Below are 24,707 nucleotides of genomic sequence, written 5' to 3' on the forward strand. Positions count from 1 at the left end.
GTATATTGGGGGGTGATTCCCCATATCACCATGCAGTTCTCAGATACCTGCTGGATGTCCTACAAGTCAACTCAATTCTGACACTGACTACCCAGAGAGAGCATCAAATTCCACAGGGGAGAGACCCAGCTCCACAAGACCACTTGCTTCTCTTCAGATGCCAGTCACATGCTGGAATATGGTTGTTCTCATACTTCTGACCAATTGGCCATAAATCAGAGGTTCCCATGACTCCTTCATTGATTCAATTTAGTTGCTAGAGTGACTCACAGAACACAGGAAACTAGTTTACTTTCTGGATTACTGGCTTATTACCAAAGATATTAAAGATATGAATCAATAGCTAGTTGAAGAGATACTTAGGGCAAGGTCCAGAACAAAGGAGCTTCTGTCTGTATCAAGTTTGTGGTCTAGGCATGGTGGTATGTGGAAACATCCTGATTCATTCCCTGGAAGCTCTCTGAACCCCCTCCTTCGGGGTTTTTATCTAGGCCCCGTTACATAGGCATTATTAATGACATTATTGGCTGTTGGTGATTGATTCAACCTCCAGCTTCTCTACCCTCCCCAGAAATCAGGTTGGGGACTGAAAGTTCCAACCTTCTCTTCCTAGTTGGTTCCCTGGTACCCAGCCTCCCTCAGTTGTGGTCCCAAAGTTGCCTTGTTAACATAGTAAAAAACACCTTGATGGCTCTCATCATTTCAGGAAATCAGCGTTTTAGGGGTTTCCTGGTGGCTCAGATAGTAAAGAATCCGCCTGCAATGCAGGAGACCCAGGTTCGATTCCTGGATTGGGAAGATCCCCTGGAGAAGGGAATGGCAACCCATTCCGGTATTCTTGCCTGGAGAATTCCATGGACAGAGGAACCTGGCAGGCTACAGTCCGTGAGGTTGCAAAGAGTCAGACACAACTGAGTGACTAACACTAACTGACTCACTAGGGGCTCTCTGCCAGAAATGTGGGTGAAGACCAAATTATATTTCTTATTGTAAAATCATAATATCATAGTCTTGGGAAGAATAAACTTCATGATTCTAACCGGTTTACAAAGGTGAAAATGTAAGGATTTATAGGTTATTGTGAAACAATGGATACACTGTTTTCCAGAATTCCCTCTGGACAATTAATTAGATAACTGAATATTTTTAACACCGTAGAGGAGAGGAAGGAAGTTCTTACTGGAACAAATGGCTCCTAACACAGTAGAGCCATGAGGAAAGAGATTGCTAACTTAAGAGAAGACCTGAGGAGGTTACTTTTCACTTATTTGGATTTCAGTCTGTTTGGTGATCAGATTTTATCCTTCAGGTATTTTGTTATAAAATACTTTTTAACTATAGGTGTCTTTATGAACATTGCTTATTACTTTATTTGAGTAAATCAGAAAAATCATTTGAGACTGACAATTAGACATATAATTCCATCTACCTTCAGATTTTAAGAAAGGTAAATGATTTTATAATTAGTCATCATGAGCTTTTACAGATAAAACTTAGGAAATATTCAGCTAAAGAAGCATGCAGATTTTTCTAAACTATTTTAAGAAAAACATAATGGATGTATCATCTTTTTCATTGTAGCTTTTAAATCTACAAGACAGCAGCCCTCCCGAAATGTTGCTACTAAAAATTATACCGAGGTAAGGAAAAAAAGGTTCATAGTGTGGGCTACTTTATATTTTGTACATTGTGATTGTCAATTCTTTGCTCTACAGAGTAAATAAAAGAAGAAAAAAATGTAAAATTTTAAAACTGAACTTTACTGATTATAGGCTGAGGGCTTCTAGGAGTTTTTATTTTGTTTTCTCTCTTTAAAAAAAAAACAACAAAAGAGTGAATCACCTTGATTGTACATCAATAAATATGTGTCCCCTGTAATAGTTTTAAGAATAATAATGTTGAACCAGAAGAGTCCGTGTGTGGAAAACCATTACAGAAGATGGGCATTCAGTGCACAGAGAGGTCTTGTTTCTTGTTGGCGTCCTTTCGTTACTTTGATACTCTGGCTGTGTCTTAATGGCTGAAGCTAGACTCAAGACAGATTATAAGCTCTGAGTTTATGGACTTCTGTGTAACTCTAGATTTAACATGAAACTTCTGCTGTTCCTTTGGATTCCAAGGAGAGTCCAAAATTGGCTTGAGTCTCCTCTTCCCTCATTTTCAAAACCCATGTGTCTCACTTTTCAAGCACCATTCCTGGCTTCTGCCTCCGAGTGGCAGCTGTGGTCCATACCCGCACACCACCACCACCGCCGCTGCCCGCTGCCAGATATAATAATCAAAAATGCCTCCAGACATGCCAGACGTTTCTGGAATGGGAGTAGGTGTTAAAAATCACACCTAGCTGAGAGTCACTGCCCTTTATCACACTGCCCTAGCAACGTTATATTCATCCCTTCCTGGTCTCTTTGAGCTCATGATGTGGCTGACCTTCTCTTCTTCCAGAAAGCTTCTCTGTCCTGCTCCTACTATTGTTCTCTCTTAATTTCATCTTTTTTTGTGTTAACCTCTTCCTATTATACAACTATCTCTGAGTGTACTGATCCTTTTATCCTGACCTCCATTTCATTATTCTGTCAGCTGTTGCCCTCTATTGCTTCAAATGTGAAAACAAACAAAATTTTCATCATGTCGACAAGGAAGCTTCCCTTCTAGATTTTTCTTTTATAATGGAAGAATATGAGTTCAAAAAGAGTTAAGTCATGGCAAACTTTTTCTTTCATTTTTTTTTTTTAATTGGGGATACACAGTGGTGGTTTAGGGGAATGCTGAAGGTGTTAGATTCCTTCAAGGTACATAAGACACTCTTCTTATAGTTTCATGGACAAAAATATTGTCTGGATTCATAGCTGATTAGACAGCTTCATTTAATGGTTTTTGACTAATAGTTCAATGTTAACCTGTTGAAGAAATGGATCGCAAGTGCTATTTTTTTCACTGTTTTGTCTTTGACTTTATCAGTTAGATGAAGACATAGCAAATGTGTGTATTAAGTGTCAAGATAACAGAAGGGGCTTCCCTGGTGGCTCAGAGGTTAAAGCGTCTGCCTGCAATGCAGGAGACCTGGGTTCGATCCCTGGGTTGGGAAGATCTCCTGGAGAAGGAAATGGCAACCCACTCCAGTATTCTTGCCTGGAGAATCCCATGGACAGAGGAGCGTAGTGGGCTACAGTCCACGGGGTCGCAAAGAGTCGGACACGACTAAGCAACTTCACTTTCACTTTCACTTTAACAGAAATATAGAATAGGTAGTATTTTGGATTATAGAATCAACAATCATAAATATCTTTAGTGAGGCTTAAAGGCAACAAGTGGTATTTAACAGGAATAAATGGAACAGAAAAACAGATATCCCGTACTTCCCACACAGTCTTATATACTCATTTTTAATTAGAGATGAAACAACAATGGTCTTTCATTTCAAACCCAAGAGAATCACAGGGCACTGTCTGCATGTGACCCTATGTGAGTCTTTCACCAGTCTAGGTACATGTTCCTGTAGGTACCCAGGCTGCCATAGTACAGGATAGAAGTAAGCTCACACATATTATACAGAAAACCATACATAAAATGAAGAGGTCTTAGGGAGGAGGTCGGGCAGAGCTTTAGGTTTTATGGGTGCTGCTCACATGGTTTCTGCCTCCTTTTTTGTAAATTTTTATTAAAAATGTATTTTTAGACTATTTAATGCATTTTTATTCAAATTTTCCATCCCCACAAAGACTATTTGCTGTTTCTCCCTCTTAGGTGATTGAGGTGGATGAGTCAGATACCGAAGAAAACATTTTCCTGACTACTTTCAAAACTGATCAAAGGTAGGTATAGTCACTTCCTGCAAAAAGAAACATCTGAAAAAATTAAAAATTATCCAGAATTCTCCTTATGCATTTTTCTAAGTCATGGAAGTCTAACAGATTCATTTTCAACAAGTCATGTATTTGTTGTTGCTATTTAGTCACTAAGTCATGTCTGACTCTTTGTGACCCCGTGGACTAAGCTCCTCTGTTCATGGAACTCTCCAAACAAGAATACTGGAGTGGGGTTGCCATGCCCTCCTCCAGGGGATCTTCCTGACCCAGGGATCAAACCATCATCTCCTGCATTGCAGGCAGATTCTTCACCACTGAGCCACCTGGGGAGCAGTCATGTATATACAGAAGTGAAAAATAGACTAGGGGTTAGTTCATATTCGATGCATCATTATTACAAGTATTTTCAATGACAGTTTGAACAACTTGTCATTCATTTCCTTTTGCCTTTATTACCCAGTGATTTTCTTCTTAGAGTACTGTGTTCTCTCCAATTAATAGAAAATAGCTTTGTATTTTGTTAATATTCAGTTTCAGCTTTTAGCACTTCCTGTATGTCAGACAACCATTCTAAGTCTTTGCATATGAATTAGCTTGTTTGCTGCTTACAGTCACTCCAGGAGGTAAATGTATTTATAACTCTGTTTTCCTCCCTTTTCCCACCAGCCAGTCACGGACCAGGCATTCTGCTCCAGAACTCACCTCTGCCATTGCTGCTGCTTTTATTTAATTTTATTGAAGTATTAGTTGGTTTACAGTGTTATGTTATTTTCTGCTGTACAGCAGAGTAGTTATACATATATATACATTCTTTTTCACATTCTTTCCCATTATGGTTTATCCCAGGATATTGAATACTGTTTCCTGTGCTATACAGAAAGACCATGTTGTTTGTCCATTCTATATATAATAGTTTGCATCTGTTAATTCCAGATTCCCAGTCTATCCCATTCCCACCCTTCTCCCCCTTGACTAGCACAAGTCTGTTCTCTGTGTCTCTAACTCTGTTTTTGTTTTGTAGATAAGTTCATTTGAGTTGTAGTTTAGAGTCCACATATAAGTGATATCATATGGTATTTGTCTTCCTCATTCAGACTTACTTTGCTTATTATAATAATCTCTAGGTTCATCCTCTGCTGTTGCCTCTTAACATAATAGATTAAACTCTCAGACCTCTGTGAATGTAATGAGTCATTTAAATGACAAGAGACAATTTATAAACTAACATTTTGGCAAGAAATCTGAAATCAGCCTTGGCAGATTTGTGTTCCTAATGACAGTGACTGGGTGACACGATTTAGGTTGTTTGGTGGAAATTATTTAGTAATAACATGGTTGATATATTTGTTTCAGTCATAATTGGAAGTATTCAGCTCTACCACTTATTGAGTATGGGCCTTGTACAAGTTTCTTCTGTGCCTCAGTGTCCTTATTTGTAAAATGAAGACAAGAATATTCATCTCCAAGGGTTATTATGAGGCTTAGAAGTGAGTTAATGTTAGTGAAGTGCTAAGTACAGTACTGAGAGCTTATGGTGAATGGTGCAGGATTTGTGGTCTCTAAAGGAGAAGATTTAACTCTGGGACCAAAGATGCAGTCTCAGTCACTCAGAGCTTTGTGTAGCTGAGATTTTATTAAAGTGAAAGTGATAGAAAAGTATTCTAGCAAAAGGCACAGGAAGGGGGTAGAAGAGTATCTGCCTTGCTAGTTTAAGCAGAGCATTAAATATATTTAAGCACTAAAATATTTATATAAAAGCATTATATACTTTTCAACTGGCTGTTGAGAATAGATAAAAAGAATGCCTCAAGGCTGTTAAAGTTTTGTCAGACCTCTTTTCCCACAGCATACATCTTGAGCTTAAAAAATACATGTCCTTGAGGCTTATAAGGCCTACGTGGCTAAGGCAAAAGCATATGAAAAAGATACACTGTTCACTTCCTTAAAGGGGCCTTGGACTTCCTGTCAACTTGCCTAAGTTAACTTTCTCAGTACTTGGCACAAAGTAACACCTCTATAAGGAAGAACAGGGAAATAGAATGAGAGTGATAGGAAGAATGGTAGGCAGTGAAAGCACTGATATTCTGGTGGTTAACTTGAAAAAGGAAAGAACTTTCAGCTGTAAAACTCCCTTCTGCTGAATAGGCAATGGTGGTCTATCCACTTTTCCTTGGATAAATTGCAGCAAACTCTACTTTGTTGTGGGCTTCCATGGTGGTTCAGACAGTAAAGAATCTGCCTGCAATGTGGGGGACCTGGGTTTGATTCCTGTGTCTGGAAGATCACTTGGAGAAGGGAATGGCAACCCACTCCAGTATTCTTGCCCAGAGAAGTCCATGGACAAAGGAGCTTGGGAGGCTACAGTCCATGGGGTTGCAAAGAATCAGACACAACTGAGTGACTAACTCTACCTTGTTGTACTGGGAATAAGAGGACCCTTCCAGATTTGATAGAGCTGGTGGTACCCACCCTCATCTTAAAGCCACGAGCAAGAGAAGACATGGTCCCATCAGGCCAGGGGGAAGAGGAGAGATGGAGGGGATCCTGTCAAACCTCGCAGTGAGGGGAACTGACATTTCAGGGGCACCTTTTATGTGCCAAGGCCAATTTAGCATGTTATCTTATGCTTGTGACAGTGCTACAACTGACATAATTGGCCGAACATCTCTAGACAGGAATTCTGACCTGTGGCTCCAAAATATATCTGTGCAAAAATGAAGACGACTTAGAGCTCCTGCACACAATTTAATACACCCTCTCTGCCTTAAAGCTCATCAAATTAAACTTTTTTTTTTTTTTTGGTCATTTAGGACAAAAGCCATTTATTTATTTGGCCTAGCAGTCAAAGCAATATAGCCATTCTTTCCTTCCAGCACTGATTTCTAAGGATAGGATACCTCTTATAGACTAGATCTGTCGGTCTGTGGGGTCCTCTGGTGTAGAATTAAGGACCCCTGCTATGATCACATGAGCCAGCGTCTGGTGTAGATGTCTGGGCACCACTGGTTATTTGTCTGGGGAGACAGCAGCAGGCAGAGTCAGGTCTCAGTGGGTGCTTCTTTCTTAACTTTCCACTTTCCCCAGCCCCTGCATCCACAATGCCTTGCCTGCCATGGTGGGCTTCGGCTTTATGCTCTTGATGCTCTGTTTTTGTGTCACAGATGGAAACCAGTCAACGATGACCAGTTCCAGCTTAGGTCAAATACAGAGAGGTAGGCGTGTCCCAGTTGGATCAGTTGATAAATTCCTTGATCTGCTGTCTCTGAAGCTGTGTTGCCTTCGAGTTTGCTCGTCATATCCTCCTTTACCTTTGTGCCTGAGAACCTGTGCGTTTTTCTGTTTCCTTCTGACATAAGACCTCTTGTTTCAAATAGTTTGTCCAGACAAGACCTTCAGTTCTTTTGCTGTAGTAACATTCCAAAGCGTGGTAATAAATCGTTGGCTAGCAATTCACAAACGCTGCTTTCATTTGTGACAGGAGCCGGCCACCTTTTTCGTAAAGGATTAGGTAGTAAATATTTTGGGAGAAGGCAATGGCACCCCACTCCAGTACTGTTGCCTGGGAAATCCCATGGATGGAGGAGCCTGGTGGGCTGCAGTCCATGGGGTCGCAGAGAGTTGGACACGACTGAGCGACTTCACTTTCACTTTTCACTTTCATGCACTGGAGAAGGAAATGGCAACCCACTCCAGTGTTCTTGCCTGGAGAATCCCAGGGATGGGGGAGCCTGGTGGCTGCCGTCTGTGGGGTTGCACAAAGTCAGACACGACTGAAGCGACTTAGCAGCAGCAGTAAATATTTTAGGATTTGTGGGCCAGGAGACAATATTAGGGATATTATGTAGGTACTTAAACAACCGTTTAAATGTACCCATTTCAAAAGCTGAAGACCATTCTTAGCTCAGATCTGTGGGCAACAGGTAGGCTGGATTTGGCTTGCTAACCAAGATTGCTGGCCCCTGTTCTAAGATTACTTAAAATTTTTGTTAGTAGAAAGACAGGAATATGAATTCCATTACTACAAGTTAAGCTTCAAAAAAGCAGATTCCTGATTATCTTGGTTACCGATACTTCCCAGGGCCTATCATTTGGTACTTGGCAGGGATCAAGTACTAAATAAATGTTTGCTATTCAATTTGGACAGAACATGAATGATATTAACTGAGGCAACCCCAGAAAACAGTGAGGCTTTTCCAAGATCCTTTTATCCTTTTATGGAAATATAGCTGATAGTTGAATTGAAATATTTCAATGTTGCCATAATTTTGAGGAGTAGAGGATAGTAGTAGATACATGTTAATATATGCTAAGAACTATGATAATGCAAGCAAACATCTGTGAAATGCTTCATATGTGTCAGGCACTGATCAAAGTGTTTAGGTATATTAACACATTTAATCTTTTTTTAAGTGGCTATTGCTTTTTATTTTTATTTTTGTAATTAATTTTTATTGGAGTATAATTACATTGCTGTGCTAGGTTCTACTGTAGAGCAGAATGAATCAGCCATACCTATACATAGATTCCCTCACTTTGGGATTTTCTTCCCATTCAGGTCACTGCAGTAAGTGGAGTTCCCTGTGCTACATAGTATGTTCTCACTAGTTATCTATTTTACAGAGAGTGTCAATAGTATATGGGTTCCCTGGTGGCTCAACGGGAAGGAATCCACCTGCCAGTGCAGGAGACGCAAGTTTGATCTCTGGGTTGGGAAGATCCCCTGGAGAAGGAAACGGCAACGCACTCCAGTATTCTTGCCTGGAGAATCCCATGGACAGAGGAGCCTGGCGGGCTTCATTCCATGGGGTCACAGAGAGGGAGACACGACTTGGTGACTAATCAGCAACAACAACATAAAGAGTACATATACATCAACGCAGTCTCTCAGTTCCTCCCACTCCTCCCCCTCCCCCCTTGGTGTTTGTATGTTTGTTCTCTGCGTCTGTCTCCATTCTTGCTTTGCAAATAGATTCATCTCTCCCATTTTTCTATATTCCACATGTGTGCATTAATGCAAGATAATTGTTTTTCTTTCTCTGACTTACTTCACCCTGTATGACAGTTCTCTAGGTCCATCCACATCTCTACAAATGACCCAGTTTCATTCCTTTTTATGGCTAACACATTTAATCCCTAAAAAAAGTATTATTATCCTCATTTCATATCTGAGGAGATTGCGGCACAGAGGCTGAGTACCTTGCTGGAAACATGTAACTCATAAAGGGCAGAACTGGAATTCAGACCTTGACCTCAGAGTGCTTTTCCTCACATATCTCTGAGCTTTTACTGCCTCTAATGTAGCTCGAAGAGAATGTACTAGCTGTTTTTATTTATGGCTGCTACTAAAATGAAAAGTTTGGCAAGAAAGGCTCCTGTGATGAATTTTTGGTTCATCTTCTCTGTTTTTCTCCTATTTTGCCTCAGAGGCTCAAGGACTTCATCATCAAGCAAACCCATGTCCCAGAGCCAGATCGCCAAAGGGGTCGACTTTGAATCAGATGAGGTAATAAAATACTATGTTAAATCTTAAATAATTTAAGTGTTTATAAAATCTGAATAGGAACTGCTAAGCTAGTTGCTGAAAATTATTTCTTAATATAGTTTCATTGATCACCTTCCTTGGAACCATAGTTAATGTGGAATCAGTGAGCGGCCTCTGTTGAGGGCCTGTCAGTGGAAATGTCTCAGACGTGAAAGGCCTGAAATTTAACATCTAATATTCACTCAGCTCCTGCCCAGTTAACAGTAGGATCAGAATAGTTTTTTTAACTTTTGTTGTTTATGTTTGGAGAAATAGCGGTGATAATATCATAGAAGTTTTTAATGTTACTTTTTAATAGGATGTTTATTAAATCCTCATTATATGCTCTACACATTTCCTATATAAGGGTGCATGGTGGTAGTTTTCAACTGTGGTAGAAACATGAACATAAAACTTACCATCTCAACCAGTTTTAAGTGTACAGTTATCAGTAGTTCACTAGTGTTAAGTGTATTCACATTGTTGTGCAACAGCCTCCAGAACCTGTGCATCTTCCAGAACCAATCTATACCCATTGAACCATGTCTTTCCATTTCCCCTCTCCTCAGCCCCTGGCAACCACTCTAGTGTCCTTATGATTTTGACTGCTCTGACACTTCAGATCAGTGGGATTATACAGTATTCGTCTTTTTCCGCCTGGTTTATTTCACTGAGCACAGTGTTCTCCAGGTTTATCCCCATTGTAGCATGTGAATAATGCCTATGATTTTGAGCTTCACCTGCTGCTGTCACGTTCCCTGTGTCCCAGATGTGGTTTTGAAACAGCTTGGAGAGACTCCCCAGAACTCGGGCTACAGAGAAAAATGGCAACATGAACTCATACAGTCTGTCTATTAAATACTAACTTGTTGCCTCCAGGAGAAAAGTGAGCAATTGTTGATGTATTTGTTAATTCCAGAGCATCTAGATATACATATGGTTATATGTTACTTAAAAAACTTTGTATACTTCAAGTTAACTGCAAAGGAGAACTATTAGCAAATTCTCTACTGTAATTTAGATTTAACTCTCATTTATAAATCAGTTCTGCCTTTTATGGTAGCAGAAAATGAATCAACAAGTGAGAGCAAATTTGTATTTCTCAAGACATCCGTATATCACTAGAGATAGCTAACTTGGTGAACATTTGAATGTGTTAACATTGCCAACAGAGCCTAACACCAAAGAGTTATTCCTTTTTAGTAATATCTTAAAAGAAACATAAACCAAAACTGTACAGTTTGGCTTTCTCTTTTGAATATATAGTTATAAAATATATAATCATTGATTTATGTTATCTGCATTAGATCCTGTGTTTGGGGCTTATTTTAGGTTTGTTACTTTTCATTCTCTCTAAATTCTTAGCAAACATCTGATATTCTTGCCTATTTATACTGTACATGTAATAAACAACCTAGGAGCATAGGAACTCATTGAAACTGAAATAGCCCGTCTACTTTTTCCAAAAAATATTTGAAAGATTGCTTGCTAGATTGTTTCTTGCATCATTCTGAGAGTAGTGGATCTGTTTCTGGCATTATATGGGTAGTGGGAATAAAAATTACAGTTATTTCTAAATTGGATCATGTGGCTTCATTAATTTTTTGGCTTTCAGTTTCTGGAACATCAGATATACCAGTTATAAAATGTAAATTGAAAAAAAACACCTGTTTAAAAACCTAATAGAAATGACTTGAATAATATTTATTTTTTGGCTTTCCTGTACCTTATTTGCTTTTTGTAGGATGAATAACTGAGAAAATATATTGAGATATATTATGGGTGTATATATACACACTCATATAGAACAGGATAAATTTTATTTTTAATTCTTGCTAAAAATTCAGTTGAGCTTATTTGTTTTAACAGTGAAAAGGCTACTAAGGAAGAGAGAAAGAGAAAAAAACCTGACAATTTGTATTTATGAAGGAAATAGAAACACGAAAGCCTACCCAGTGTGAAAGGAGAAGATGGCTTTTACTGGCATTGTTTGCCCGTAAGCATTTCTGTTTTATCTCAGTGAAGCATGGAACAGTCACTAATTTTACATTTGGATGTCGTTTTAGGATGATGACGATCCTTTTATGAACCTTAGTTGTTTAAGAAGAAACAGAAGATAATATATTTAATGGCTGTTGGAAGTTTTTAAGATTCGGGAAAAACGGAAACATTTCAGACTAAGAGTTTATCAGTTGAAGATTTTTTGAGTATTGCTGTTAACTGAAGAATTTAATCTCTGCTTACACAGAGATGGAGAAACTAATGTATAAAAATTTATGTTTTTTAATATCATTTCCTGACCATGACCCCACTGTCTGAGAAACTTCCCATATCAAGGGCATATAGAGTAGCGTTGGTTCTCCTTATTTTTTAATCTGGTGTTAATGTTACCTGTATTATAAATGCTCTATAAAACTTAGAAGGTTATCTGACATACAATAGTTTCTTTATACTGAGTGAGAGCTTTGTGTAAATATCATTCTTGAATAAGGACTAAAATAAATCTACCATTGTACATTTCTGCTTTATAATCAAACACTGTGTCAGTATTTTAAGGTGATGACATTTAGCCAGAGTTGAGGAAAAGAGCTTTACCCCTTTTTATAATTTTAGTAATTTCTAGACATCCTGGATTTCCTGCACGTAAAACAGTTTATATGAAACAGTGCCTAAGCTCACTGTTTGTTACTCAATATGTGTTCTTTTTCAATATATGTTCTTTTTCTAATGCTTCTGAAGGTATCAGCCAGAGACTTTGAACGATTACATATAGCCTGTACTTTGAACAACTCGATAAAAGTTGATGTAAAAAAATAAAGTCTGCCAGAATTATCATTTCTTATTCTAGTTGTAGCAAAGATTCTAAAATATTGTGCTTCCGTTGAATGGTAGTAATTTCCTGCATTATTTTCCATTATTAAAGTTTCTCTCTCTTCCTTATCTAAGAGAAAAGGGTTAAAATAGTTTAACCATATTTTCTTAGAAATATTGAATCTTTTTTTTTTTTTTTTTAAGATAGACTGGCCAATTGACCCTAATGGTTATATTAGATTAACAATGCAGTATCACTTCTGTGGAATATCAGTGCCAAGATTCTTCACTATTAATATTTTATCGTAACATTGGGCATGGGCAATTCCAAAATCTTAGAGAAGCAGCTTCTGTTACTTTTTTCTTACTTGTAGGTAAGAAAGGAGAAAATGGCTCTTGCTCCTTCTTAGGGGCACCGAAGAATTTGACCTCTTCAGATTTAAGTTCAGTAATCCCATTTTCCATTTTAAGACTGTTAAAAGACCCCGTGAGAGTGTTCTTTTCATCTTACAATGCAGCTATTTATTCAGAACTCCTGAAGGAAGTTACAGATCTTGGTGGTACAATAGCCTGACATTTCTTCATAGGTAGAAACAAACACTAGATGGAGCAATAGTCCTGATCTTTGGTATATTCAAACCTAGAATGTGTCAAACTCCAAAAGACAGCATTAGCTTAGTGGCTGGCCTCTATATCATAGCCCTTTGAAAGGGCCCTAGTCAAGAATTGCAATGTAGCCCTGGTTTCCTTAAAAATATTTTCTGTACTTCATTTGAGTATAGGATTATTTTAGTAGGTAGCATCAAGGCCTCAGCAGAAGGCCTTGTCCTGTGAAATATTCTCCAGCACATCTACTCCTATCTTTAATATTCGCAGTATTTGAATGAAGCAAAGATGAGATGCTTTCCACGGTGGGATGGAAGCTGGTTTGGGAGGCAGTCTCTAGGAACTCAGCCAATGACTCTTCTCACCTGCCAGTCGGATGTGTTCAGATGGGAGCCATTGTAAGGGACATGGTCACTAATGCAACCTGACAGATTCCTGAGAAAAAGAGTAAGGACTTCCTTTCTGCAAACTGCTCTATGGTATGAAAGAGGTACTAAATGGGATGCATTTAGCTCCTGTGAAAAGTACCTCTGGCAGTGAGAGAAGGTGAATTCTCCCCAGCTAATTCAGGTCATTTTGTGAATAGCATGTCACTTCCTGGAAATATATTGGTTGGCCCTAAAGTTTGTTGGGGTTTTTCCATGAAATGTTACAAAAAACCCAAATGAACTTTGGGGCCAACCCTATAGTAAGTATGGAGAAGGAAGTGGCACCCCACTCCAGTATTCTTGCTTGAAGAACCCTGTGGACAGAAGAGCCTGGTGGGCTGCTGTCCATGGGGTCACACAGAGTCGGACACGACTGAAGCGACTTAGCTGCAGCTGCAGCAGCTATAGTAATTAAAGTAGGAAAGAAAGACATTTTTGATGAATATTGCTGCATAGTTAAATATGCCACATATCCTTTATATTGTATATTGATGCAGTAAAATCTAGGGCTTTTTGAATGATTTTTCGAGTTGAGATAGATGTGTGCAGGTGATGACTGCAGAACCCCTGCAGTTTCCTCAGAGGCTGAGAGAAAGCCTCAGTGAAAACATTCTGAGGGGAAAACTTCTTTCATCATTTACCAAAAAATATCTTTTTCTGGCGTGCTGTATCAAAAATATAATAGTACATTTATAATTCTAGGAAATAAAAGTGGTACTTAGGAAATTCAGGCATTCAGACTTTCAATTCGGGTACATATTGGATATGGTTTCCATAAATGTTTAAAATTATGAAATACAGTAACAGAAGTCATATAGTTTAAAAAATAATGATAAAGTGAGCCTCATGGCACTCTGTACAGGTCAGAAAATAGAATTTCACCAGTGCCTCAGGAGCACTGGTTTCCTCTCTGGGAAACCCCATCTTGACTCCTGCCATTGAGAAGTTCGTTCTTTGTCCACAAGGTGGTGCTTCCAAATTTAAAATTTACTCAGTGTAGTTTTGCAGTAATTTTGGAACCTATGCAATAATAATACTTAACCTATGCAGTTAAAACCAAAATTAGCTTTCTAATTTTATATGTAAATTGCTTGGCATATTTCACCTGTGTTACTAAGGAAATTGTCAGTTTGATAACTTTTACATATAAAGGTTCAAGAAGAAAATGTTTTATGTTTTAATAAAGAGAAAAGTCTTTATTAGAAAAATGGAATTAAAAAGTTTCCCATTGTAAAATTTTTCTCTTGAAATATACTATATTTAAAAATAACTTTCACCCAGTGTAATCTGTTGTCCTTTTTTGTATTCCTTATACATTTCTCACAGTGTTTTATGGCTTTTTAAAGCTAATTCTTTTTTTTTTTTTTAAGCTCATTATAGAATAAAGATTTGGTTTTCTTGAGTCCAAAGAGCTTCCATATTCTTGAATGAAAAATGTCTACATTTCATCATTTGCTTATCTTATTCCCTTTTAATATTTCTGAACTTAATGTTTAATAACTAGGTCTCAAAATATTAGCAGTATAGATCGGTCTCTATGAAGTCAGTTCATATAGCTTTCCTTTGCCAAGCACATTTGTATATCTGTTCTGTGACTGGTAGCTAAATCTGATTTTAGATATTTAAATCATAAATGCAGTGCATATTCTTCAAAATTCAGACATTGAAATCTTTATCAAAACATGTATTTCCCCATAATCTCCCCAGACAACCTCTCAACAGTTTAGGTACGTATTTCTCTAATTGCTTTTGAGATGATTACTAACAAAAATGGTTGAATCAAATTGTGTAGTCAAATATTTCAGTCTGTGTGTCGAGGTATATGTTCACCTTTTACTTATTTTGACATCTTGAGTTTTCCGTATCTTGTTTTATCAAGCTCTTTTAATTAAGCCACCATTGTCTGTTTTTTTGAGAGATAATTGCAGTGCTTTCCAATGTGTAATTTAAATGTTATCACTCTAATAATTTGGGTCAAATAAAAGAATATTTAATCTGTGTGCCTTGATGTTGTAAGTGGTAAAGCAAGATTCAAAGGGCTCTTGACCAGTGATTGTGCATAATAGTTGATTTGTTATGTTTAAAATCAGTTTTTTCTCAGCTGTAAGCTAATAAAACTAACTTCAGTCTACCTATGATTGCATTTGAACTGATTGTGGGATGTCTCTGGACTTGGAGAAAGTGTTGCTAGAGGTGAAAAGGCATTGCCTAGTTGAATGAGAGGCGCAATTGCATATCTGATGGTGTTTTGTTTTGTCTGTAGGTCTTGATAGTCTAGAAATAGGACTTGTGAAATGACATCTAACCATCTGTCATAGACATACATGAAAGCACATAGCAGCTGATCATCCCAGTCTTGATTTCTGAGCTTTTCAGTAGTGCTTTGAAACCAGATTACATTTTTCAAACTTTTAATTTTGAAATAATATCAAATTTGGAAAATGTGCAGGGATAATAGAGAACTTTTTACCTTTTACTCAGATTCACCAATTTTTAACTTTTCATCATTAAAAAAACTGTTCTCTGTGTGTGTATGTTCCATGCCATTTCCTTCTCCAGGGGATCTTCCCGACCCAGGGATCAAACCCAGGTCTCCCGCATTGCAGGCAGAGGTTTTAACCTTTGAGCCACCAGGGAAGCCCATCCGTATATATATTCATGTACAAACATGAACATGTACACTTATGTGTAATTTTTTTTCAGTCTTTGGAGAGTAGGTTGCAAGGGGAAATGCTTCTTTACCCCGTAATACTTCAGTGTATATTCTTGTGCCTTTAAATCTTATTCTCTTCCCTCCCATATCCCTCTCTCTGCTCTATTGTAAGTAAACAATTTCATTCTTGTTTATCTTTTCTGTATTTCTTTTTGCTAAAAATGAATTTGTGTATTTTAATTTCTCCATTTTTCTTATGCAAAAAGTCGTATGCTATATATACTCTCTCCCTACCCCCCACCAGACAGTGTATCCTGAAAACTACACCAAACAATTTATATAGATTTTTCTGTTTTTCATAGCTGCATAGTACTCCCTTGAGTTTAAATACAATGGTTTATTCTATCATTTTCCTGTATTTGGATATTTAAGTAGCTCCAGTATTTACAATTATATAAACATTTCTGCAGTATTTATGGATGTGTATTTTCAGAGTAAATTCCTGGAAGGTGGAATTGCTGGGTAAAACAGTAAATGTTTGTGTAGTTTTGCTAAATACCGCCAAATTCCCTCCATAGAGGTTACTCTGTTTTGTATTTCTGCCGAAGATATGTGAGACAGCCTATTTCTCCATAGCCTCACCATTAGAATTTATTGTCAAGCTTTTGATTTTTTGGCAATCTAGTGGATGAGCATCTCCATGTAGTTTTAGTTTGTATTTCTGTTATGAATGAGATTGAACTGTAAATATATATTTCAGGGCCATTTTTGGTATATTGCTTGTTCATGTATTTAACCCCTTTTCCTAAGATCTTTAGTTCTTCCACCCCCACCAATTAATAAAAATACTTTTATGTTAAGGATATTCGCCCTTTGTCTATAATGCATTACTTTCTTTTTGTGCTCTTATAGTTTCATTTGTCCACATTTAGATCTCTGATGCGCTTAGAGTTTACTCTTGTGTAAAGTTGTGAAGGATAGATTTAATTTTCTCTTTTACAAATGACTATCCAGCTGTCTGTCCATCATTTATTAAAGCCGCCTCTTTGCCCTGTTGATGTGCTAGGTTTCCATATGTTGTGTTGTCTATTTCTCAACTTTGTTCCATTCTATTGGTGCTCTTCATGCACCAATAGCACAAAGTTTAAAAATGAAGGCTGTATAGTATGTTTTAATGTGTAGTATTAAAGACTAGAGATCTCTTCAAGAAAACTAGAGATACCAAAGGAACATTTCATGCAAAGATGGGCACAGTAAATTGGACAGAAATCATATGGACTAATAGAAGCAGAAAATGTTAAGAAGAGGTGGCAAGAATAGAACTATACAAGAAAGATGACCAGATGGTGTGATCGATCACTCACCTAGAGCCAGACATCCTGGAGTGAGGAGTTAAGTGAGCCTTAGGAAGCATCACTATAAACAAAGCTAGTGGAGGTGATGAAATTCCAGCTGAGCTATTTCAAATCCTAAAAGATGATGCTGTTAAAGTGCTACACTCAATATGCCAACAAATTTGGAAAACAGCAGTGGCCACAGGACTGGAAAAGGTCAGTTTTCATTCCAATCCCAAAGAAAGGCAATGCCAGACTATTCAAACTACCGCACAATTGCATTCATCTCACATGCTAGCAAAGTAATGCTCAAAATTCTCCAAGCCAGGCTTTAACAGTATGTGAACTGCAAACTTCCTGATATTCAAGCTGGATTTAGAAAAGGCAGAGGAATCAGAGATCAAATTGCCAACATCTGTGGATCATTGAAAAAGCAAGAGAATTCCAGGAAAACATTTACTTTTGCTTTATTGATTATGCCAAAGCCTTTGACTGTGTAGATCACAACAAAGCGTGGAAAATTCTTCAAGAGATGGGAATACGAGACCACCACCTTACCTGCCTACTGAGAAATCTGTATGCAGGTCAAGAAGCAAGAGTTAGAACCAAACATGGAACAACAGACTAGTTCCAAATTGGGAAGGGAGTACATCAAGATTGTATATTGTCACTCTGCTTATTTAACTTATATGCGGAGTACATCACATGAAATGCTGGACTGGATGGAGAACAAGCTGGAATCAAGATTGCTGGGAGAAATATCAATAACCTCAAATATGCAGATGACACTAACATGGCAGAAAGTGAAGAGAAACTAAAGAGTCTTGATTAACGTGAAAGAGGAGAGTGAAAACCTGGCTTAAAACTCAGTATTCAAAAAACTAAGATCATGACATCCAGTCCCATCACTTCATGGCAATAGATTGGGAAACAGTGGAAACAGTGACAGACTTGTTTTCTTGGGCTCCAAAATGACCGCAGCCGTGAAATTAAAAGATGCTTGCTTCTTGGAAGAAAAACTATGACCTACCCAGACAGCATATTAAAAAATAGAGACGTTGCTTTTCCCACAAAGGTCCATATAGTCAAAGCTATGGTTTTTCCAGTAGTCGTGTATGGATGTGAGAGTTGGACTGTGAAGAAAGCTGAGTGCCGAAGAATTGATGTTTTTGACCTGTGGTGTTGAAGAAGACTCTTGAAAGTTCCTTGGACTGCAAGGAGATCCAACCAGTCCATCCTAAAGGAGATCAGTCCTTGGTGTTCATTGGAAAGACTGATGTTGAAGCTGAAACTCCAATTCTTCGGCCATCTCATGTGAAGAGCTGACTCATTGGAAAAGACCCTGATGCTGGGAAAGATTGAGGGCAGGAGGAGAAGGGGATGACAGAGGATGAAATGGTTGGATGGCATCACTGACTCAATGGACACAAGTTTGAGCAGGCTCCCGGAGTTGCTGATGGACAGGGAGGCCTGGCATGCTGCAGTCCATGGGATTGCAGAGAGTCAGACACAACTGAGTGACCAAACTGAACTGAGCTGATTGCAATAGGGCTCATTACCCCTCATAGCTTTTCATTTTCAATGTTTTCCTAGGTATTCTTTTGTGTTTGTTTTTCCAAATTAACAAGTATCACTTTTTTAGCTTCAACAGCAACAAAAACTGTTTTGGTGGGGTTTTTTTAGGATTTCATTAAATTTATAAATTTATAAATTAGGAAGAACTGACCTTCCTAATTTATAAATTAAGAAGAACTGTTCTTTTAAGGATATCGTATCTAAGAACAAAGAATATTTAACATTTATTCAAGTTTATTTTATGCATCTTAAAAATGTTTAAAATGTTCTTCATAGAGGTTTTGAACACTAAAAATTTAATCATCAGTATTATTTCATCTTGTCATGCTGCTATTGTGATTATCATTTTTCTCCTCCATTATATCTTATAACTGGGTATTATTTTTATATATGAAATCTTTGTTTTTGTATAATAATTTTATATCCTGCTAACTTGATGAATCCTATCACTTAAATTTGTTTTATCTTTGATACATTGGCTTTTCCAGGTGTAATTTTATGTGATCTATCAATGAAGATATTTTTACATCTTTTAATTTTTTTTTTTAATTTTAAAATCTTTAATTCTTACATGCATTCCCATACATGAACCCCCCTCCCACCTCCCTCCTCATAACATCTCTCTGGGTCATCCCCATGCACCAGCTCCAAGCATGCTATATCCTGCGTCAGACATAGACTGGCAATTCGATTCTTACATGATAGTATACATGTTAGAATGCCATTCTCCCAAATCATCCCACCCCCTCCCTCTCCCTCTGAGTCCAAAAGTCCGTTATACACGTCTGTGTCTTTTGCTGTCTTGCATACAGGATCGTCATTGCCATCTTTCTAAATTCCATATATATGTGTTAGTATACTGTATTGGTGTTTTTCTTTCTGGCTTACTTCACTCTGTATAATCGGCTCCAGTTTCTTTTAATTCTTATGCCTTTAATGTTTTTTGTCTTATCTAAGTGCACTGGCCTCCAGTGTAAATATATCAAAAAACTGGCAAAGTGCAGACACGGAACATAAAATTTTAGCTTTTTCTCCAAATTTTATAAATTTAGCAAATGATAACTTCATTCAAATGGACTCATACAGTGTGTACCTTTTTTTGTGTATAACTTTTTTTTTTACAATGTAATATCTGAACTACAACCATGTTGCAGCATGTCCCTACTTTTTCATTGCTTATAGCAGTTCCCACTCCCACCAGCCACATAGCATGGTCCATGTCCTTATAAAATATTTGGTATTTTCACCCTTTCTCATTTTAGTCATTCTGATGGATATGCAGTACTGTCTTCTGTGTTTATTTTCATTTGTCTGATAACTAATGATGTTAAAAAACATATGCATATTGTTTTTCACAATTTTGATGTCTTTTGTAATATGTGTATTCAAATATTTTGCCCATTTTTGAGTGAGTAGTCTGGTTTTTTTTTAAAAACTGATTTCTGAGATGTATGTTTTAAATAATTTCTTTATTGTGTATATGTATTGAAAATTCTCTCCAATGGGTTACCCTTTCATTCTGTAAATGATGTTTTGTTGAACAGAAGTTCTTCATTTCAACAAAGTTCAGTTTATCGGTGATTAATGTTTCGTGTCCTGTTTCTCTATCCTAAGATCTTAGGATCTGGAGGTTCTTCTGTGTTATCTACCAAAAGCTTATCTAATTTGTCTTTTACATGTAACTCTACAGTCCAGCTGGGCATTTATTTTTATGTGTGGTCTGAGATAGGAATCATTTCATTCTGCTCCACATGGAGATGCCCTTGCCCCAACAACATTTGTTGAAATCACTTGTCATTTTTCCCTGCAGTGCAGAGCTGTCTTAGTCATTAATTAACAGACCACATATACATATGTGGATTTATTTCTGACCTTTTTATTCGGTTCCATTACTCTGTTTCAAATTCATTACCATACCTTTATAATGAGCTTTTCATCTACTAGAACATGCCTTCCATCTTTGTTATTTCCCCAAAAGTATCTTGGTAATTCTTGGCTCCATAAATTTTCAAGTAAATTTTATAGTCATATATACTGCTCATGAGTTAATATAAGTTTTTGGCAAAAATTGAAATATAGTTGATTTACAATGTTAACTTCTCCTGTACAGTAAAGTGATTAAGTTATATATATGTATACACATTCTTATATATATAAGAATTATATTCTAATATGTATATGTGTATATTCTAATATATATTTTATGTATATGTATATATATTTGAATATATATATGTGTGTATATATATATGTGCATGTGTATATATATATATATACACACATATACATTCTTTATTCTTTTCCATTATGGTTTATCTTAGGACATTGAATATAGTTCCCTGTGCTATATGGTTGGTTATAATTCTTAACTGTTATTAATTGTAGTTGATATATTTTTTTTCTTCTTTTTATATTTATATATTTATGTTTATTTATTTTTTTGGTTGCTCTGGGTCTTAGTTGCAGCATGTGGGATCTAGTTTCCTGACCAGGGATTGAACCCGGGCCCCCTGCATTGGGAGTGCAGAGTCTAAGCCATTGGGCCACCAGGGAAGTCCCTGTAGTTGATTTAATTCAAACCTTAATCTTATTCCCAGACTTGACATTTCCTTTGATAGTCAAAGAAACCAATTTGGGTTGTTCAGTTCAGTTCAGTTCAGTTCAGTTCAGTCACTCAGTCGTGTCCGACTCTTTGCAACCCCATGAATCACAGCACGCCAGGCCTCCCTGTCCATCACCATCTCCCAGAGTTCACTCAGACTCACGTCCATCGAGTCAGTGATGCCATCCAGCCATCTCATCCTCTGTAGTCCCCTTTTCCTCCTGCCCCCAATCCCTTTCAGCATCAGAGTCTTTTCCAATGAGTCAAGTCTTCTCATGAGGTGGCCAAAGTACTGGAGTTTCAGCTTCAGCATCATTACCTCCAAAGAAATCCCAGGGCTGCTAAGAGCTAGCTAATGTTTGTGACATTAAGAAAATATCCTATTCTTGCTGTTATGTTTCTGTTTCTTACCTGAAATGTTACCAACCTTGTTTACCTGGCCTACTGTTCCTTTGCCCATTGGTGACCTAGCCTGTCAGGAGAGAGTAGTAATGATTCCCATGCCCCTACCTCACCCACCTTCCTTTCTGCCAATCTGTGTAAGCCAGGTGGATTACCCTCCTCTCCCAAGACCCTTCGTACATTTACAAAACAGCCAGTCCAGGCTTTCTGGCAGTTCTGACCCTCACTATCAACCCCCCTCTGTCTTTCCAGCCACTGGTTTCCTTCCGTCTTCATGTCCACTCTCTACATGACATCCCCTTGTATTCTGCAGGAGTCCCTTCTCCCCAGTGCTTGCACCAGGGAATGAGGAGAGGTGGACGATGAAGGAGAGTGATGTTCACTGAGTTGTGCTTCCCTTCCAGGCCCAACTGTGTATGAAAGTGTTAGTTGCTCAGTTGTGTCCAACTCTTTAACCCCATGGACTGTAACCTCCCAGGCTTCTCTGTCCATGGAATTCTCCAGGCAAGAATACTTGAGTAGGTAGCCATTCCTTTCTCCAGGGGATCTTCCCAACCCAGGGATCAAACCCCAGTCTCCTGAACTACAGGCAAACTGTATCGTTTGAGCCACAAGGCTTCCAGGTGTGTATATGCGCCCTCATTATTCTCATAACACTAAAAAGTAGGCATTATTAACCTTTTTAAAAAGCATAAGATCATAACAAACTGGAAAATCCTTAAAGAGTTGAAAATACCAGACCACCTTACCTGGATCCAGGTCAAGAAGCAACAGTTAGAACTGGACATGGAACAACAGACTGGCTCAAAATCAGGAAAGGAGTACATCAAGGCTGTATATTGTCACCCTGCTTATTTAATGTATATGCAGAGTACATCATGTGAAGTACTGGGATGGATGAATCAAACAAGCTAGAATCAAGATTGCCAGGAGAAATATAAACAATCTCAGATATGCAGATGATACCACCGTAATGCAAAAAGCCAAGAGGAACTAAAGAGTTCTGATAAAGTTGAAAGAGGAGAGTGAAAAAGCTGACAAAATTCAGCATTCAAAAACTAAGATAATGACACCCAGTCCCGTCATTTCAATGGCAAATAACAACGGAAACAGTGACAGTGATTTTATTTTCTTGAGCTCCAAAATCACTGCAGACATTGACTGCAGCCATGAAATTAAAAGACACTTACTCCTTGGAAGAAAAGCTATGAAAAACCTAAACAGCATATTAAAAAGCAGAGACATCACTTTCAGAGGTCTGAATAGTCAAGGCTATGATTTTTCCAGTAGTCATGTATGGATGTGAGAGAGTATAAGGAAAACTGAGCAACGAAGAATTGATGTTTTTGAACTGTAGTGTTGGAGAAGACTCTTGAGAGTCCCTTGGACAGCAAGGAGATCAAACCTGTCAATCCTAAAGGAAATCAGTCCTGAATATTCCTTGAAAGGACTGATGCTGAAGCTGAACCTCCAATACTTTGGCCACCTGATGTGAAGATCTGACTCATTGGAAAAGATCCTGATGCTGGGAAATGGCAGCAGGAGAAAGGGACAGCAGGAAGGCATCATCGAGTCAATGCACATGAGTTTGAGCAAACTCTGGAAGATGGTGATGGACAGGGAAGACTGGAGTGCTGCAATCCATGGGTGTCACACATGGAATCAGGCATGATGTAGCAACTGAACAGCAAGATCACACAGCTAATAAATGTAGAGCTGAGATTTAAATCTGAATCCATATCTTGTTCTTTCTGCATGACCACACTGCCTCTCATGAAACAGGCATGTCCTGACTTAACAACCTAAAACAGTAGTCTCAAATCCTGGTGCATCTTTGAACAGAGATTATGTAAAAAAGGGCAAAGTGCAAAGGAGACTGAGCTGGATCTCATGTTGATGACTGGCCCAAACAGAGTAAACACCCAGAGGAGAGCTTTCCCTTGGAGACTTTTCAAATGGTTGCAAGGATTCATATTAAACAATAAGCAGTAAATATGGGTGACTCATTGACCAAGTTCTTGTGAAAATTGAAAAGTAAATGGTGTCCAGTTGGTCCAGATAAAATCTATAATAGATAATAGACTAGATAATAGATAATAGAACGGGTGATCACTGGGATTCTCAGGATTAATTCAGCTAGGTCTAATGTGTCCAGCAACTAAAATTATTTAATAATTTCCTGTGGAAATTTTTCTATTTTTTGGTTTTCTCCCCAAATCACATTATTTTTTCTGATTATAAAAAAATTGGAAGTATATAATTAATATAATAAATATATATGTATTTGTGAATATAGTTGCTTTGTTTCTTTAAGATAAATTCTTAGATGTGAACTTTTTGAATATAAAGTATAGTTACATTTTAAAGACTTGGTAAAAGCTAACAAATTCCCTTGTTCAATGGCCAGAGGACATGAATTTTAAAGTGATAGATAGGAAATGCAAATAGCTAATAAGCCCAGGACATTACTAGTAATTAAATTAACCTTAAGGGACATGAGTTTTTTTATTCATTTAATACACACACATATGTGTGTGTGTGTGTGTGTGTGTGTATATATTTATATTTATATTTGGCTTCAGGACATGTTTAATTACTCCAGTTACAGATAGATAGCACTGAGGCTACTGCCCTAGCCTTGAGGATTCAGTGGAACACAGACTTTTTTTCAAATATATTTTTGAATTTTTGCAATGTTCTGTTGGTTTCTGCCATACCACAGCACATATCAGCCACAATTATGTAATACATTCCCTCCCTCCTTAGCCTCCCTCCCCTCGCCAAATCTCAGTGCTGCAGGTTATGACAGAGCACCAGGTTGGCTCCCTGTGCTACGCAGCAACTTCTCACCAGCGGCCCGTCTTCCACCTGGTAGTGTGTACATGTTAGTGCTGCTTTCTCCATTCGTCTCACTCTCTCCCTCCCCGACTGTCCACAAGTCCATTCTCTTCATCTTCATCTCCATT

The 24,707-nt window shown here is 37.8% G+C and overlaps 1 protein-coding gene across 6 annotated transcripts in view; it reads left to right on the forward strand.

The window, feature by feature from the left end:
• The window catches only part of MRE11A (MRE11 homolog A, double strand break repair nuclease), a 78,447-nt gene extending 63,141 nt beyond the window's left edge, over window positions 1–15,306 (forward strand). For 3 of the 6 annotated variants that reach the window (XM_018059906.1, XM_018059905.1, XM_018059910.1), the window contains 5 exons: window positions 1,582–1,640; window positions 3,748–3,815; window positions 6,971–7,021; window positions 9,234–9,312; window positions 11,397–15,306. In XM_018059906.1, coding sequence (XP_017915395.1) covers window positions 1,582–1,640; window positions 3,748–3,815; window positions 6,971–7,021; window positions 9,234–9,312; window positions 11,397–11,450 — 311 coding nt within the window. In that variant the 3' untranslated portion in view covers window positions 11,451–15,306. Of the gene's footprint in view, window positions 1–1,581; window positions 1,641–3,747; window positions 3,816–6,970; window positions 7,022–9,233; window positions 9,313–11,199; window positions 11,375–11,396 lie in introns of those variants that run through there. The other 3 variants (XM_018059908.1, XM_018059909.1, XM_013969384.2) reach the window with 3 other exon arrangements.

This window comes from Capra hircus, chromosome 15 (assembly GCF_001704415.2).
Source record: "Capra hircus breed San Clemente chromosome 15, ASM170441v1, whole genome shotgun sequence".
In the NCBI taxonomy this organism is placed as follows: domain Eukaryota; kingdom Metazoa; phylum Chordata; class Mammalia; order Artiodactyla; family Bovidae; genus Capra; species Capra hircus.